We start from the raw sequence: 13604 nt of genomic DNA on the forward strand, positions 1-13604 counted from the left end.
ACTGATGATGTCACGGAGACTTCGATCAGCTTTTGACCTGCTCATGCCGGATGTAAAAACTAGAGTTCAGAAAAAACAACTGAAACAGAGACCAACATGACACAAAGAAAACATTGAGAAGTTTTGTATCAGGAGACAAGGTGTTCATCCGAAACTATTCCTATGGTCCAAAATGGATACCAGCAGTCGTGTTGGACTCATCAGGTCCAGTGTACAACGTCAGCATCGGGAATGGTCGAACTATGAAGAGGCATGTGGATCAAGTCCGAGCTAGGCTCCAAGACACTGTTCCAGGGGAACCGGAGGCAGACCGGGAGCTGTGCAAAAATGGGGAAACTGTTGCAGTTGAGGAAGCACACTGTTATCAGATGAGTCACGTGACCCAACACCAGCGACTCCCCCTAGGGTTCCTCCTGAGTCACCAGTTGCACCTGTGTTGCGACGCTCACAAAGAGAGAGACATTTACCAGGACATCTCAAAGATTTTGTTAGAGTGAGATCTTTCCAGGAATAGAGCAACAATGAGCTCTGGATCTCACCGGAAGGATGTACCTTCTCAGTAAAAAAATAAATAAATAAATGTTTTGTGTAATGTTATTCTGTCTGACGTCAAATTGCATGTTTTCTTGGAGAAGCCTCTATGTTGGAAAGTTAGTTAACATCTTAAAGGGGAGGGGATGTGGTATCTTGAATATGAGAAGATTGTGTTTCAATATTGTATTGTAATTGAGTGGCCAGCAGAGGGCAGACCTGCGAGTTTAGCTAAGTTGTGGCATTGTGTGTTGAACGAGAAGAAGTCAGAACAGACATGAGGTCAGGCTGTACAGAGAGGTTCTGTTATGCAAATTAAAACTGTTGCATCCACTTCTATGTTTGGACCTTCTTTTTTGGATCAAGATGCAACAATGACCAACCCCCTTGTGCGGAAAAATGTTAATGTTACAAAATGTAAGGTAGAATTCGCGTTGTTTGAGCTCCTGTTTTGTGAACTGGGACTTTGCTGCATAATTCATGTCTTTGATGTGAAAATTAAAAGACCCATTGGTTGTTACTATGGAAAACATTATCAATGTCAGATGTATAAATAAAATTAAAGCAAAAACTTAAGTTGTATCAACATAAATTGTGTTAAGTGATTCAATTAAGTTGGATCAACTTTTATCTTTTGAGAGTGAGCAACAATATTAATTTAAAGTTGGGTCCAACTGCAGTATTTAGATTGAATCAACTTAAATTTATTAGTTTGAACTTAAGTACATTAAGTAGGACCAATATGATTCATTTTTGTTCAAGTAACGCTATCTAATCATATGGAAATTATTTCCATAATTTTTTTATTTTCATTCAAAGTGAACGTTTTTGAGTGTAGTTTACCTGCTTTGTTTTGTCCTTATTCAATTGAGGAACATAATGTTACACATTGTGTTTTTATATTCATATTGAATGTGTATTTGTTTATATGACAGAGTACTAGGGCCCCACTGAGGAAAAAGGATAAAGTCATAAATTTATGAGGCTGGTTCTTTCTGCAGAAAAGCAACATATTCTTTTTACAGTTTTGATAGTTATGACAATGTGATACTTCATATTCTGGCACATCAGCATGTCTTCGTTTATGAAACCATACTGAAGTACAATTTCACGAAATTCCCCACATCTGTCATTTTAACAACTGTCCTCCTTTAAAACAACTGGTCACAATATTCTGACGTGTCTTTTTTTCCCCTCTGTGGCCCTAATATTCTATCATTTTATATATAGCCTTATAGTCTATGGGAAACTGTAAATTATCTAATGATAGCAACATCATCTAAAACTCATTATTTATCCAAAATGATTGAAATTAATGATCACTAACGTTTAAATAATGACAGTGGGTCTAGTTATATGTGATAACAATGTATAGTGAGCAGTGAAATAACTACTGGTTTCCATTTGTGGCGACTGCTGACTGACATTAGGGATGAGATTAAATAGATCGATAAATTTAGCCTGGTCTGGAGCAGGCTAGCTCCACAGAATAAATCTCCATGGTAATTCATACCATAACATATCCTCCTGCCCCCTATCCAACTTTAGTGCAACCGGATTGGGGATCAATTGAGCCAGGATCACCAAGATATCCTGGCTTAATCCCTTATCCTACTTTTGTGCAACAGGCCCCAGATCTTTTGACAATATCAATAATTAATGTCCTTTATGTTGTCATTTCCCAGCATTTTACTTCTCCAGAGTCTCAGGTGTTGAACTTTGAAAGTATGAATTGTACACCAGAAATCAATGAATCAAGGAAGAAAAGATGCATTAATGTGTTTTTGTTTTTTGAAAAAGTGTATTTTATTGAGAGGAACAGCAGCTACAAACATAGACAAAAGAATGATTTCAAAACAGATTTATTCCTGCAAAGACCAAATAAATAGAAATGTATAGAAATACCTTCAGAATTAAAGACTTTTTCTTGTTAATCTACTACTTTCAAATTTACAAACATTAATCATTTTAGACAACATCCTACTTTTCATATCATTTCTACTTGGAATCACTACTTTATTTTTTATGCAATATGATAGAAATGAATCATTATGAAAATAACTCATTCAAAGGAAGAAGCCTTTTCTAGATACCTTCTTGGAAAATACAAATAAAAAGAATAAATATTTACAAAGTGTTTAACTTTGTGGTTTACATTTTTATATTCCTCCCTAAAGATCATTTGTTGACAAAATTTGACAAAAATATGAAATGCATGGCTTTTATTTTTATGTCAACTGTCCTCGATAACTATGAGGATTTAAATAAAAAAAATGAATCAAGGATTTTGTTTTACAATCATTTTCCTCTCTAACATAGTTCAAAACTAGAGATTTGAGCATAAAATAGGAGAAGCCTTCAAACTGAAGGTTTTAGAAGAAAAACAATGCTGACATTCTAGTTTTTAAGTTCCAGATGTTCTACGTTGTCAGGTTGCTTCTCAAAATGAAACCATGTCTGTGTCTGAGGCTTCACAGCAATATTTAGTTTTTAAAAGCTACGCAGGCGTGGCGTGAATTTAGCTGCTGCTGTGGACAAACTCCTCCAAAGATGTGAGTGTGTTGCTGGGATCCAGGATGAGCACCAAAGGCACGTTTACCCCCGTCTCCTGAAAAATCTTGTTCTGCAGAGTCATGGCTAACATGGAGTCAACCCCAAGCGCACACAGGGAAGCATCATCCTCCAGTTCCTCTTCTCTCGTGTTCAGCATCTCGCTGATGACGGTCCTCAGGCGTTGGCGTGTGGAGGACAGAGGCTGAACTTTGGGTTCACTTCCATCTTTGAGCCTTGCTGCCACCAACACTGACAGCCGTTCCCTCAGAGACGCGTTTTGGGAAAGAACGTGATGGTGAAGATTCCTGTAGTTGAATTTGCATATAACTTGCTGCGGTCTGTTCATAACGAGACTCATTCGAAGTGTCTCGTGAATTTCGTGCAGACTCATTATCCTCATCCCTTTGGCCTCTAAGAACCTCTGGAAATGCTCTTTGTTCAGCAGCAGACCGACATTCAAAGGACCCCAGTTGATGGACTGGCCTGCGAGGCCACAGTTTCTCCGGTAATGACAGAAAGCATCAAGAAAGGAGTTTGCTGCAGCGTAGTTGCACTGCGAGGCGTTGCCTATGAAGGAAGAGATGGATGAATAGCACACAAAGAAGTCCAGTTTGTTGTGAAGCGTTGCGTGGTGGAGGTTGAGGACGCCGCAAACTTTAGGCTGCAGCACCTTTCTGAAGAGATCCTCATTAAGGGATGGAATCAGCGCGTCGTGCAACACGGCGGCACTGTGAAAGACTCCTGTGATTGGACAAGACGGGAATCTTTGGATTATCTCTGAGATCGCATTCACCACCTGCACCAATGAGGACACGTCACACTGGATATGTATGATGGAAACTCCGAATCTCTTCTGCAGGAGATTCATCTCAAACTGCATTTCCTCCGAGAGAATGCGTCTTGACAGAGTTGCAATGCAACCGCCTCCGTTGCAGGCGATAAACTTAACAGTCTCGAGCCCCAAACCAGAGATCCCTCCAGTTACGATGTAGACGCCTTTTTTTTTGAAGAGTTTTTCTGGCCTCTTAAAAATAGGAATGTCAGAGAGCGAACAGGTGGTGCCTTCGTAGTTCAAAACAACCTGCTGCACTTTAGTTGTGATAAAGTAAGACTCAGACTTTTCCACCCCATGCAGCTCCCCTCTCAGAGGCAAAGAGGCCTCATCAAACCCCAAAGACGACAACCAGTTGGAGATTTTTCCGTTTTGTTCTCGTAGATTAGATCTCTGGAGAACGTTGGCCACATCGAGTTTGTGCACCAGAATATCCTCCTTCTTCAGGGCAAACATTCTTGCAGACATTTTGGGTGACATGTGACTGCTGCACACAAAAACAACATGCCTGACGTGGTCATCACACGCCTCCCGCCAGGAGGGATCGAACGGAGGCAAAAAAACCACGGCGCCACAGCGTTGGAGTTTCTGACCGACATGAGACCAAGAAGAGACGTTCCAGCCTGACCTGCTCGCTGTTAACGCCAAGACCTTCACCAGAGCAGAGGCAGAGTTTGAGGAGACAACTGCCAACTGTCTGGGATGGTTCTTCACCTCAGAGAGTCGGTTCTGCAGGATCTCCCATGCTAGGATGAAGTAGGACACACATGGAGTCTCCCTGAGAAAGGGAAGAGTCTTTGTGCTGTAGCACGCCACTTCAGGAATCACAACGGCTGTGGTGGCTTCAACCGCATAGCATGAAGCAACGTGGTCACCAACTCTAAATCTGTGCACATCCTTCCCAACTGCTGTGACAATGCCACTAAAATCTAAAGCTAGCAGTTTGTGCCTCTGTGAGCCATGCTTGCTCCAGTAAACTGTTTCGCCAAAGTCTAAGTGGGAGGTGGTGACAGGGAAATAATCAAATGAATGCACGCACACACGCGTTAGCTGAACTTCTACTGACGTTTCCGGAACAGGATGTGCCTGTTTGTTTTCAGGAACAGCAGACAAGTTTGCCACTCTGTATGGATCGTTAGTTTGGAGCACAAAGTCCATATGATGTTCAAAGGGAGAATCACTTTGGCCTAAGTCTTCAATTTTCACTTGAGTCTGTGTTATACTGGTTCCCCAGATCTGCCCATTACTGATCCTGACTTCCTGGTGTTTGCAGGTTCTTATGACACGAGCCAACACCTGAATGTCCTCACTGGTGACAAAAGCAAGGTCAATGAGTTGAAGGGAGAGATCAACCACTTCTGCTGCACAGGCCCGTGTCAAACCAGACAGCACAAATCCTGGGCTCACGTGATCCACTGTCATTTCTGTTGATCTGTGAGTAATGACCCGCAAAGTGCAGCTGCGCTTGCTCTCCTTCACGGCTAGAACAATCTGCCGGAAAAACTCACAGCAAGTCACCAGGGAGTTCAGCATCATCTCTGCTGATAGGTGTGTGAGGTCCTCTACACCCCACAGAAAGAGGACATCCGTCAGAGCTTCGTTGGAGTGAAGAGAGTCAAGCACCATGTCTCGAACTTTATCTGCGGTTAGTTTTCCTTTGCCTTCCACGAGGACCGATTCTGGACTCAGGTAAGGTTTTAGCCCTTTGGCAATGGAGAGCTTGTCCTCAAACACAATGGCTTTAATCTTACAGTTTTCCAAGTCTGTTTGGAGTCCAACTGGAACTGATTCATTGTGGAAAAGCAACGATTGTGAAACACTTGAATCCAAAAATGAAATTCTAACTCCTTTTAGTTCAACCAGAACATTTCCGTCTGTGGTAGAAAAGCAGCCACAAACGTCCAGGAATTCTGGGGCCGCATGAGTTACTCGACAGTAGATGACCATCTTCTCTTGCAGAGGTCTTGATATCACTATGCTTGCAATCCCTGAAGGGAATCCCTGCTTCGCTGTAAGCTGTTCCAGTGCTACAACAGCAGTCATTTGCATAAAGTAATCCAAAACCACCGGGTGAAGGAAACACTCGTGGAGATGTCTCAGGACTTCACCAGGAACCAGCAAGGTTGTCACAGCTTCTTTGAGCTCATTCCCATATCGCACATCACTGAGGTGCTGAAAAGGAGGGCCGTACTCAAACCCTGCTTCAGACAGAACTGAGTACACCTCCCGTCTCGTCATAACCAGTTTGCATCTTTGATAGATCACGTCTGGACAAATAGTTGGTTCCTCCAACAGCGGCTGGTCTTCTGCGTAGCTGCATGTGCCAGATGCGTGTGTTCCAGCAGAAGATTGAATTTTAAATAAAGTTTCAGTCCCTGACTGTTGTAGTGTCACTTTCAACTGCTGGAATTTGGAGGTGAGAGTGAGGACACTCTGAAATGTGAGACTGAGACGAAACAGAGATACTGGACTCTTTGACTTCATCACTGAAGCTAAAGCCAACTCGACATAAAAAGAACCGGGTACGATGGGAACGCCATTGTTCTTGTGCTCCCAAAGATATGGCGTGATGTCCAGTGACAGGTTGAAGATCAATTCTTTGTTGTTCTGGTTTATTTGGGATGCAAATGGGTGATGAGAAATGGCAGCCAATCCGTTATCATTCCTCAAAGCTTCAAAATTCACATTGTTCTTTGTGTTATCAAACTGATACACAGGGAAATTTGTAGGCAACATCTCACAACCCCTGTATAGCTGGTGCCAATCCACGTTCACTCCAAGTTCAAACAGCCTGGCAACAGCATCGGAGATGGTTTTCAAATCTTTACCTGGCTGGACAACAGAGAGAACTTTGGTGTTGCTTCCAAGAGTGTCGCAGATGTATCGCTGAAGACTCCTTCGTGGTCCAAGCTCCACGAAAACCAGATTTCCTCCAGACTGAGCATCTCTGACTGCAGTGCGAAGAGCTTTTTCAAAACAAACGGGCCCTCTGATGTTTTTTTTCCAGTATGTTCCGGAAACAAAGTCTCCATCTGAGCACATCTGTCCCGTCGTTGTTGAAAACAGTTTGCATTCCATTTTGTTGGCATGCAACGGGCCAATGCGCCTCTCAATGTCATCAAGAACCGGCTCCATCATATGACTGTGGTAAGCAGCTGGAACATCTAGAACACAAAGAAACAGATTTTCATCTGTAAATGTGAGCCTCAGCCTCTCGTGGAGGCCATCTACAGCATCTGCCTCTCCTGACAGGGTGCATGACCGAGGGCTGTTGAAGGCAGCCACACAAACTTTGCCAGAGAAGACGGCAAGAACTTCCAAAACCTGTTCCACCTCCACATTACCAACGACAAGCATTTTCCCTCCCGTAACTTTGCTCTGGAGAGAGCTACGGTGATACACCACCTTTACAGCATCTTCAAGAGATAAAAGACCTGAGCAGTGAGCAGCCGCAACCTCCCCGATGGAGTGGCCAAGCACCGTGTCTGGTTTGATTCCCCAACTCTTCAGTAGAGAAGCAAGCCCAACCTGAACTGCAAAAAGAAGAGGTTGGACAACGCCTGGCTGGCTGAAATCACAGTCCTCACCACAGAGCCATTTACTGATGCAGATGGTTTCATGTCGGTTAAAGGTTCTCTCAACCTCTTTGACTTTCTCTCTGAAAGCAGGAACATCCTTCATGAGCTGGCTGCACATCCCCCTGTAGGACACCCCGTTTCCACAGAACACAAAGACCACCCTGGCGCTGGACCGGACGGGCTCCAACTTGGTGTTCATTGCAGATTTGAGCTGGTTTTGTAAATCTGGCAGAGAAGATGCTGCAAAGGCTTTCCTATATTTGTGTCTAAAGTGGCTCCGCCCACATGCAGATGTGTAGGACAGCCCATGCAGGTCAACCGATTGACTGAGTCTTCTGTGAGTGTCATTGATGGTCAGAATCAGAGACTTCTCAGAGGCTGCTGATAGTACGCATACTTTCAACCAGGTTGCTGCAGATGCACCTTCATTTGTGTACTCTCTTAAAACCACGTGGGCATTTGTGCCTCCAAACCCAAAACTATTTACTCCTGCCACCCTCCCCTGAGGCCCTGCTGTCTCCCACTTTTCAGCTTTGATTGGAACACGTAATTTCAGAGCTTTCATGTCTACACCTGCGCTGTCATCAGAGTACAAAACAGAGGGAACGATGGTTTCGTGCTTCATCATCAGAAGAACCTTGATGACTCCGGCCACTCCAGCTGCAGATTCGGTGTGTCCGATGTTGCCCTTCACAGATCCAACCATCAGTGTCTTTGAACCTGGGGCTCTGGCCTCAGCGATGGCGTCGGAGATGCTTCCTGCCTCTGTTGTGTCGCCAGCTGGGGTTCCAGTGCCGTGAGCTTCTATGTACTGGACGTCGGCGATGTCCGAGTAAATTCCTCGCAGAAGCTCCTCCTGTTGAACCTTGGAGGGTTTGGTGATTGGAGTGACGGAGCGTCCATCCTGGTTGATGGCGGTTTTGCTGATGATCCCCCATATTTTGTTATGGTCTCTTTTAGCCTTTGTAAAGAAAGAGTAGGGTCAGTTAAGGTCAATCGTTTTTGGTGTATAAAAACATATTTAAAAAAAATAGAAAATGTGTGATTCTTGGATAAAGATTTACTTCTCTTACCATCCCTGTAAAGATGCTTAGCAGTTCAAATTAAAAGACGAACTGATGGAAATGGTGTTTTTGGTGTTCTTGTGACAGTTTTCTCATGATGGAGGACATCTATGAAGAAAATTAAGCTCAAAATTGCTTTTCTGAATATTTCGTAATTCCAATCATTGTGGATCAGGAGCAGACGGGAAAGAAAAGCTGTATGAAAAAGATTATATTTTTGAAGTGGAAAATATGCAGGGCAAACTTCAAGCTCCCTGCACCAAGGTCTCGGCAACAGGAAGGGGAAGGGGGGCAGGGTTGCTAGGCACCAGTGGTCCCGCCCACAACTTAGATGTAAATTTCTAAAGCAATGTACACACCGGATATTTAACATGTTTTCAAGAACGCGTGTTTAGCCTGTGGTGTTCACACTGGACAAGCAGGGAGGGGCTTCTTCTTATTATTGTTGTCCCCCCCTGCTGTTTACTAGCTCATCACCACCACCTACAGTTAAAAGGGGCTTGGTGTGAAATGTCAAAGTGGTGCAAATCTTACGAATTGGGCACATAAGAAAGGCGGATGTGGATTAGCATCATGTCAGGTGAAAGGCCTTGGTTTATCCTTATTTGAAAAACAAATGCAGATGTGGTTGGGATGTTTGTGGTGTCTGGGTTTGCCAGATAAACTAAATCCATGAGTCCCTGATTGGTCAATATTTGACCAGATTTAACTGACAACGGCCGTTCCATGACCCTGAAAACAGTCATAAAAACTTGCATAGCTAGAAGTGAATCCCAGAGTTTTGAACAATCACAATTACATAGACTTTTCATTGCCAAGGCTGGTGGTGAATTTAGCTTCATGAACAAATGCCACCCTGCAGAAACTATGTCCTAGAAAACGACAGGCTTTTCTTTAAATTTTTGTCAAAAAACTGCATAGTCATAATTAGAAGACACTGAGAACACTTTGGAAATAGACCAATGATTGGTGGGGGTCTTATTATTAAACGTTTATTACCGCCTGCAAGATCATTTATCATATCGATTATAGGAGAAAAACCCATGTCGGCTTGTGCAACCATTAGTATCGTATTTGATCCATGCATTTCTGAGTCCCCTTATCTCATTGGGCCAGTTGTTCAAAACGTTTAATCTGTATCAAAATGATCCGGATTTGGAAATCACATTTTATCCTATGCAGGATCAGGTTATCCGTCTTACTTTTATGCCGGTTTTTCAAAGCAACATTGGACTGGATCATCCTGAACCAGATACACAGTTTTCAAGATTACCAAATCCATATTACCTGTGCTCTAAATGGGACAACATATCACAACACGGGATACCAGCTATGTAAGGAACAGGTAAAAGAGCCAACATGGGGTCACTGTAAGAGTTTGTTATTCTGAGACAAAACACAAAAATAATCCACTTCCATTCATAATTTCTTTTATGACCCCTCATCTGAGTCACAAAAAATAAAAAAACAAATATACATTAACAAATACATTGTGGATATTTTGAAAACGTCTTAAATAAAATGGCTAAATGTCCAATAGTTAACAAAATAAACAATGTTCAGGGAGTTTTTTTTATCTGAGGAGGAGAGACCAGCATTTCCAACATTATTTTTGAAAGGCTCATCTTTGATGATTGTTTCTTTGAAATTAATATACCGTGATGAATTGAATATATGATTTTTGTTTGTTATTGAAATCTGTTTCGGGGATTATTTCGTATTTCATTGTTTTTACTTTATTGAATAGCTTAATTGGTAGCCTATGTCTACTATATCTACTTTATCACTGTTACAATGGTTACACAAGTCAAGTGCAAAATATGAATAAAAGTATAAATGAAACAAACGTATTATTTGACCAATTTTAAAGTTTTTCTACATTTCCCTCCTGGAATCCACCTTTAAATCCTACCCCCTGTTGGGATCAGGATAATCCAGTTTTTTTGGATCAAAGTTATCCAAATCCTACTGACAAGTTTTGAACAACACAAACTGAAGGTTTGATCCAGATTAAAACTAGAATTGGACATGTGATCTAATCTGATTTCAGATTCCTTCTTTCCCTTTTGAACAACCCATTTTCAAGATTTGATCCAATCCGATCACCAAAATCCGATCAGCTTACCTTTGAACAACTGGCCCATTAGCATGATCCATGATCTTAAAAACCAGTGTTTCACTTTGTAGTTCATCCTCATTCCACTAGGGGGACGTAGAGAGCTTTACTGCTCATGTAGTGGGCTTCACAGAGTTAAAAAGCAAATAAGTGCAACCATGAAGACTTTATTGGATTATTTATTCTAAATAATATATAGTACCAGTAACATTTCTGCATGTTCATTGGTTTAATGTGCAAAAATGCTGGCATTTAAACCACAAATCAATGTTTTTAACATCATAAAGTGGATTTTCTGCGTTTTTGGGCCTACTTTTTAACTCAAATGTGTGCAGGACTTTAAATAAAGACTCACACTTCCGAGAGGCTTCAGAAGCAGCACCCCGCAGCCCTCCCCTCGGCCGTAACCATCCGCTCTGATGGAGAAAGGCTTGCTGGTTCCTTCAGGAGAGGTCATCTTTGCTTTGCTGAGAGCCACAAACACTCGTGGCTCTATTATGCAGTTAACTCCACCACAGAGCGCCATCTCACAGTCTCCTAGAGGGGAAGGATCATTATGGAACCGTGGCGACCAAATGATGCAGTCATGAAAGCGGTTACCTAGGCGTATGGCCTGACAGGCTACATGCAGAGCCACCAAAGATGAAGAGCAGGCGCTGTCGATGGCGAATGAAGGCCCGGTGAGATTGAAGGTGAAGGAAATCCTATTGGCTGCAACACTTGTGGCTGTTCCTGTGGCGTTGTAGTGGCTGATTGTGTTTGGATTGTTGTTCCTGAGCATCTCGTAGTCTCTGTTCATGAGACCTGCAGCAGCAGATCCATGGGTTATAAAAGAAAACTGTCGGATTTCTTCTTAATGGGATGAACATGCCGTACCCACGTAAACTCCCGTTCTACTCCCACTGATGCTTTCAATGGAAGTCCCCGCATCCTCCAGGGCCCTGTACGAGCACTGCAGGAGGAGCTTCTGCTGGGGGTCCATGACGTCTGCCTCCGCCTCAGAGATGCCAAAAAACATGTGGTCGAACTCATTGAACCTGGAAGACAAAAACGGAGCAAACCCATCACAATTCCTGCGGAAAAAGACGAGCAACCGGTGGGAGTGGAGGAAAAGCTCACCCGTCTATCAGAGCGGCTCTGGTCGTCGGGGTTTTTCCAGGTTTGGTGGCATCAGCATCGCTCCAAAAGCTGGTGTCAAACCTCTCAGAGGGGATGTCCACCACACAGTTCTGTCCCTCCAACAGAACCTTCCAGAAATTCTCCAGCCCCTCACCTGCAACATGGAACCGTTACTGCAGATAAAAGAAGGAAAAAACAATCACAAGCTTACTATCAAAATGATGTCGCACCTCCTGGGAAATTGCATCCCATCCCAACCACGGCTATTCCGTCCTCCATGGTGGCTTTAAGAGGCGATCATGAAGTCCGTCTGATGTTCAGGTGTCTTCAGGTAGAACTGCAGCTCCTGCAGCCGCACAGCCTCATTTAAACATCAAGTCACATGGAAAAGACAAACAGACATTGTTCCGGTTCATCTTCAGGCAGAACCTGATCCACTGATTACAGGACAAAGCATTTGGTGACGGCTGAAGGGGGTCTTTGTTTGGGCTTTTTCTTGTTACAAGAGAAGAAATAAGAACTCAAACAGTTTCACCACCTTTTCTATTTGTGAAATGCTTTTATCTTTAAATTCTTTCAGATTCATTTGGAGAAGGTTCCAGATATCTGTAAGAACTTTTGCTTTGATTCTTCACTTTTTCTTCCCGTTCTCTGGCGTTTTCTTCACAGCATAAAAAAAGCTCAAATTAAATGATGAAACCTCAGTTTTGCGCTTGACTGGTTTGTCAGTTTAAAAGTGGGCTTTAAAATTCAGAATAGGAAATAAAATTGTTCCAAAACCTGAATTTTTGTTTTCAGAATTCATGGCAGCAACTTATTTCAGACTGAGACTCAACAATCCTGAACTGCTTTCCCACAAATCAAAATCTTTACTAACAAGAAGCTGCACTTTACCGTGAAATCCAGCTAATTTAAATAATCTTGAAGATTCGCTTTGATGAAAATGGTGATTTTGGTATTTTTAACACGTTCATGAGGCTCGTTTCTGATAATGGAGGAAATGCGTAAAGAAATTTGTGATTAAACTACATCTGAGTTTTTTATTCAAATCGTTGTGAATCAGGAGCAGATGGGAAAATGTTGTCTGTAAAAGGTCGTAGACTCTCGTTGGGGGCCTCGATCTCCCCGCTCCGCTCCATTCTCATGCATCCAGCTGCAGACGAATAGATCCATGAACTTCTTTGTTTTCCTTGTCTCAGCTGGAATTTCTAATGAATCCTGCTGATCTGCGTAAACAACACAGATTTTTAGATTTTGGCTAAAATGGCATAATGATCATTAAAATCTACTGGAAGGATACAAAAATTAGATCAAAAGATGATGGGAGAAGGACTTTAAGATTGCTCTTCTAAAGAATTTTGGAATTGTACCTGTGAACTAAAAATCTTACTTTGAACGCTTGCTTTTGGTAATAAAATTCATGGCGATTCTGGTTAATCACCGGTTTCTACGGATGCAAAATCAAAAACAAACATTTATTTAAACTTTGAAGTCAGATGTTACCAAAAATAAATACATAGATAAGAATTAAAGAAATTCTTTAGGCTTCCCATAATAAAGAGTAGTCTTTTTCAGTGTACTTCAAGTATATTTAATCTATACTAAAGGTAAGGAGGTACTTGAAGTTTCCTTCCTTACATCTTTTTCTTGTAGGCCTAAAATGATCCAATTTGAAAGTCTGTTTAGCCATTACCTATTGAATTCTATGACTTTGATCTTTATGATTTAAGTTTTTTTCGGTTTGAAGCCCTGTGAGACGACTATTGCTGTAATATTGGGCTATATTGCTCAGTTATACTTCCTGCAGTACA

The 13604-nt window shown here is 42.2% G+C and overlaps 1 protein-coding gene across 1 annotated transcript; it reads right to left on the bottom strand.

The window, feature by feature from the left end:
- Positions 1-3049: 3049 nt before the first annotated feature.
- pks1 (polyketide synthase 1) lies at positions 3050-12072 on the bottom strand. Its single transcript, NM_001309031.1, is given in 6 exon segments — positions 3050-8455; positions 11030-11211; positions 11275-11478; positions 11551-11711; positions 11794-11947; positions 12024-12072. Coding segments are annotated over 6 exon segments (6156 nt in total).
- Between the last annotated feature and the right edge of the window lie 1532 nt (positions 12073-13604).

Source organism: Oryzias latipes, chromosome 20, assembly GCF_053564925.1.
Source record: "Oryzias latipes strain Hd-rR chromosome 20, Olatipes_Hd-rR_3.1".
Taxonomy (NCBI): domain Eukaryota; kingdom Metazoa; phylum Chordata; class Actinopteri; order Beloniformes; family Adrianichthyidae; genus Oryzias; species Oryzias latipes.